The sequence below is a fragment of the Colobus angolensis genome, unplaced genomic scaffold (genome assembly GCF_000951035.1).
Source record: "Colobus angolensis palliatus isolate OR3802 unplaced genomic scaffold, Cang.pa_1.0 Scaffold83, whole genome shotgun sequence".
Taxonomy (NCBI): domain Eukaryota; kingdom Metazoa; phylum Chordata; class Mammalia; order Primates; family Cercopithecidae; genus Colobus; species Colobus angolensis.
This window is the reverse complement of record NW_012122154.1, coordinates 1,208,112-1,213,235: the sequence shown is the minus strand read 5'-3', so window position 1 is coordinate 1,213,235 and position 5,124 is coordinate 1,208,112. Positions and strand designations below refer to the sequence as shown.

Genomic DNA, 5,124 nt, shown 5'->3' with positions numbered 1-5,124 from the left:
TTTTTGTACTTTTTAGTAGAGATGGGGTTTCACTGTGTTAGCCACGCTGGTCTTGAACTCCTGATCTCAAGTGACCTGCCTGCCTCAGCCTTCCAAAGTGCTGGGATTATAGGCATGAGCCACTGTGCTCAGGCTTTGTTCATATCTTAAGAGAATCTAAGTGATAACAGTTCTCAGGGTGAGGTCAGTCTGTTTTCAGTTTACCAATAGTCAAAAAGAAGATGCTATGTGATAAAAAAAATTATTTTGTAACATAAAGTACACCACACACACGCACGCGCGCACACACACACACACACACATGCACACACAGAGCTTAGGGAAGGCTTTACCTTGACTTGAAAAACCAGCTCATTTCCACCAACACTGAACTGGGATTCAAACAGGATTGTAAATTTTTCTTCTGTCACTGACTCTGCCCCACGACGGTCTGACCTCTTAATTCGTTTCAGGGACTGCAAAGGAGAAATACAAGATGAAACGTCAGATGAAAGTTGTTCTCCTCAAAGAACAGGGAAAAATTCATTCTTCCCCTTCTTCCACCCTCACCATATTCCTGAAGTGGGCACTAAGAGTGCCTGTGGCTTGGTGGTACTCCATGACACAGCAGTTGTTCAAGATCTCGCCACTGTAATCACTGCAAATCAGAGAGAGACCAGCTCCAAACCCATGCCAGGGTCTCAGGACATGCGGAGTAAATAATATAATTTGGGGTAGCAGGAAATAGAGAAGTTTGCTAAAAATGTACGTCATTTAGAGGAAATGTTAGCTACATAACATATACATGTAAGGTTCTCGGACGTATCTCTACAAAATGAAACAAGATCAAACTATCTTCACAGAAAACAGTTCCTAGGAGAACTTTTCTTTTTTTTTTTTTTTTTTTTTTTTTGAGACGGAGTTTTGCTCTTGTTGCCCAGGCTGGAATGCAATGGTGTGATCTTGGCTCATTGCAATCTCTGCCTCCCAGGTTCAAGGGATTCTCCTGCCTCAGTCTCTCGAGTAGCTGGGATTACAGGCGCCCACCACCATGCCTGGCTAAATTTTTGTATTTTTAGTAGAGACGGGGTTTCACCATGTTGGTCATGCTGGTCTTGAACTCCTGACCTCAAGTGATCTGTCTGCCTCAGCCTCCTAAAGTGCTGGGATTACAGGCGTGAGCCACCACACCAGACCCAAGAACTTCTTTATGTTCCTTTGCTGATGCCCAGAAGAGGCCAGAAGGGCAAACAGGGATCTGACACAGGAGGCAGAATTCTTTTTTTTCCTGTTGCCAGGACACGAGACAAGTAGCAGGGAATGAGAAGAAGCTGCACAATTACTTGCGGGTGTTCTCGTTCTTGAGCAGAGACTTGGCCTGCTGCTCACTGATGATGGTGGCCTTCACCTGGGGCGGGTTCATGTGCACGTTTAGCTTCCCGCCCACCAGCAGGCGCACGGTGGCTGCAAACTTGGTCTGGGTCTTCAGGACCTGAGGAGGCTGCTTCTCAATGATGAATGTGCTGCAGGGGACACAGGGACAGACGTACGATGAGGGGTTGGCGCAGGGGAAAGGGCTCTCAGTCCTCCTGTGCTGGGGGTGGGGCTGCCTCCCGTGGGGCTCAGGAGGTGAAGAGCACGGGCACAGCCTCTGTTCCCGGGGAAGCTGTGAGAGTCCAGGGAGAGGACGGAGAGGGAGTGAGATAACACAGCAGCCGGCACGGGCTGCGGCCCAAGGGCATCTCTTGCAGTGTCCACAGGAGAAACCGGGCAAGGGCGGCACCCAGCAGCCACAGCAACTGGAGACGGAGTGGGGAGGGATGAGAGGCACGAAGCGGATCTGCTGGTCTGGAAGGCACCTGCGGCCCCCCACACACAGTCTGGAGCTGCCCCAAGCTCCTGGGCATGGCCAACAGGCAGCAGTCACCTGGTCACCAGGGCGGAGATGATGTCCGTGATGGTGGCGTTGACCTCAGCCAGCATCTCCTCCACTGGGCCAGGGATGGGCAGCTGCTGGCAGAGGTGCTCAGCCCTGCGGATCTGCTGCCGGTTCTGCCAGATGATCTCGGCCAACTTCTCACACCTGCACGGGAGCCCCAAGGCCAACAGGAGGACAATGGCTTCTCCGCACAGACGCCAGGCCCAAGACACAGCTCCCCCTCCCCCAGGAAGGCTCTGTGCTTTCACCACACCTCCCACCCATGGGAAGAGCAGAGCTCCCTGCCTCCCAGAATTAGAAACGTACACAGGAGGGGCGACCCTGACTAGGCCCAAACAGCCCGAGCATCACCCACACACCCGAGCTCTCTCCCACCCCAGGACAGCAGCCCCCTTCCTGGGGGAGGTGCACAGGATGGGGGACCAAAGTCTGATTCAGGAACCAGGCCCCCTGGAGAAACAAGAGCTGTCCCAGGATGGAGGGGGCCTGCTGCAGGAGCCAGCACAGGAGGCAGAAGCAGCCAGGGTCCCCACCAGCCCCTCCTGCCCTGCCCTCTGGCCGCCCCACACCATTACCAGGACTGTAGCACGTCCAGGCTGCCCTCGGGGGGCCCGCCGTTCCCGGCCAGCTGCTGCCGCCGCTTCCACTGGATCAGCTCGTCATCTAGGATGATGGTCTGTTGCTTCCGCAGCAGCTGCAGGGTCTTCTGGTGCTTCTCGGCCAGCTCCTGAGGGAAGAGAGGAGAGCAGCCCCTTCTGGGCTCCCAGAGAACACCGCAGGGCCTTGCTGGGAAATGGCAGAGCAGGGCCCAGGCCATTTCTTCTCCCCAAGCTGCTCTGCCTTGCATGGCTCCCAGAAAAATATGCCTCTGCCCTCCCAGGTTCTGCTCTCATCCGGGCCCCAGTCCTCCCTCAGGTCCCCAGAGACTGACTTCATGGCACCCACGCCCAGGAGAGGGCCAGGACCCCACTCACCACGCGGTACTGCTGCAGCGTCTGTGCCTCGTGCTGCAGCCACGCCTCCAGAGACACCTGCTTCTGCTGGAGGGCCGTCTCCCGGCTCAGACGCTCCTGGGGGCTCAGCTGGGCCAGTGGGCCAAACTGAGCTAGAGGAAGGGATAGGAAACCATGACCGTCACCTCCCAGTGTCCAACAGGAGGCCCAGGGAAGCGCATTCACCCATTCTGGAGCAAGACCCTCCCAGGCTCAGATACTGCATGAAGGGCAAGTCGGGGTTCCTGACAGACATGGGGAGCAAGATGAATGGGCGCCTCAGGAGGTGCCTCTGGGCCCTGCTCGCCGGCCTCCTGACTCTGAGCATCCCCTCTGGGGGCACACGGATGCTGGGGCAGCTGGGGAAGAGGCCTGCCTGTCTCCTGCCCGCCTGCCCCACAGAGCTGCCAGCCCTCTTCTCACAGCCTGGAATGGGTCTAGGCTGTCTGGGGTGCAAGTGTGCCCATGCCCTTGACTGTGGGTGAACCTGGGCAAATCGCTTTCCTTTCTGTGCCTTGGCTTCCCCACATGTAAAACAGGAGATTCTTGGCACCTGCCTCAGTGGGGCGCTTGAAGATTAAATACATGAGGACATGGAAGATGCCAGAAAGCTTTCTGGCATGGGTGAGCTCTGTGTGAGGTTCGTCCTTCTTGGTTAATGGGAAACAGGACAGAGAGAAGAGGTGACAAAGACAAGCAGTTGCTCGGCCCCATCCCTCCCGCAGCAAGGCCTCCTCAGGGGCCCCCGGCGGCTGTGTCTCGTCCCTGAGCACAGTAGTCCCCCCTCAGGGGAGGATGAGATTCTCGAGGGGCTGGAAGGGGCCCAGCATGTTTGTCCAGGTTGGCTCACTGTGAGCCCAGCCGACCAACCAGGGGAGACAGACAGACAGACAGCAGAGGAGAGCATGTCCAGGGCCACTGGGGATGCAGAGCCACCAAGATTCTCTCAGGAAAGGGAGGCCGGAGGGAGGTAGCTTCTCTCCACACCATCTGTGAGGAGTCATTGATGGTGGGACAGGGAGTAAGTCAGGCCTCACTACCTTTTAAAAATTACTATGAAATAGGTAAGACACAGGGAACATGGAACACAGGAGCACCTGTGTATCAATAACCCAGCCTAAGAAACTAGACATGTCCACAGTTACAGCCACCACCAGCAGACCCACCTCACCCTCCCAACAACAGCCCCTCTCCACCACACTGGGACTATTAATCCCTTCCCATCACCTTCTCAACAGCCCAGCATCCTTGCTTGAGCTGAGTCAGAAGATGCGCGCATCAGCATGTCTCAGTCGAGTTCCTGGCTGGTCCCTGAGGGTCATGTCACCCTGACCCCAGCCCTGTCCCATGGGATGCACAAGCTGGGACAGACAAAAGCAACTCTATGTAGCCAGGAACAGCCCAGAGCTAGAACTCAGAAATATGGCTCCAATCTCACTGCAGGTATCGAGCAGGAAGAGGATCATCCAGGCACGGACAGATCCGAGGCGTCTCTATGGCCACCTCGGTAATCCTGCCCAGCCACAGGGAGGGTGGTGGTGATCCCAACACCTGGGCCCAGCCTTCCTATGCAAGGGACCCAATTAGGTCTCTCCTGGAAATGTGCAGAAGCTTTTGGGAAGGAGGCCAGGGAGACAGGAAGCAATTTCCCTACTCCACTGGAGGTAGCTAAGCCTTCCCTGGCAAAAGCAGATCAACAGTCTGTGTTTCTGCTGAGTGAACTTGACAAATGGGACTGAGAAGACACTGAATGATGGATCCAAACCTAATCCACCACCACGCACAGGAAACAGAAAAGTCAGGCACAGGATCAGAAATACTGTTAACAGTCTAAGGACTTGGGTAGGAATAACAGCCCCAAATCTTCTGTTTCCATTCTCAGAAGCAGCTGCCCTTCTTCTAGGGCCAGTTTGGGATGGGTTCAGATAAAAGGAAGACATGCTAGAATCATTCTTTCAACCTTTACTCAATAACTGTTATGTTTCAGGCATTGTGCTGGCCTCAGGGTACAGAGATAAAAGATATAGTCCCTTCTTCAATATTTATGTTCCAGTGGAGAAGAGAAAGAGTAAATAAATAATATCACTATAGACATAAGATGGAACCGACATACATGGAATTAGAGGAGCATGTGCTATGTGTGTGTGTGCTGTGTGTGTGTGTGTGTGGTGTGTGTGTGTCTGTATGTGTGGTGTGTGTGTGCTGTGTGTGGTG

The 5,124-nt window shown here is 54.5% G+C and overlaps 1 protein-coding gene across 1 annotated transcript in view; it reads right to left on the bottom strand.

Annotated features, from left to right (window-relative positions):
• The window catches only part of LOC105503146 (signal transducer and activator of transcription 5B), a 105,172-nt gene that overhangs the window by 18,133 nt on the left and 81,915 nt on the right, over positions 1-5,124 (bottom strand). Inside the window, exons 6-11 of the mRNA XM_011929938.1 lie at positions 2,893-3,023; positions 2,494-2,645; positions 1,907-2,062; positions 1,323-1,502; positions 550-637; positions 333-455 (exon numbers count right to left, since the gene is read on the bottom strand). Of these exons, the coding sequence (XP_011785328.1) occupies positions 333-455; positions 550-637; positions 1,323-1,502; positions 1,907-2,062; positions 2,494-2,645; positions 2,893-3,023 (830 nt within the window). The remainder of the gene's footprint in view (positions 1-332; positions 456-549; positions 638-1,322; positions 1,503-1,906; positions 2,063-2,493; positions 2,646-2,892; positions 3,024-5,124) is intronic.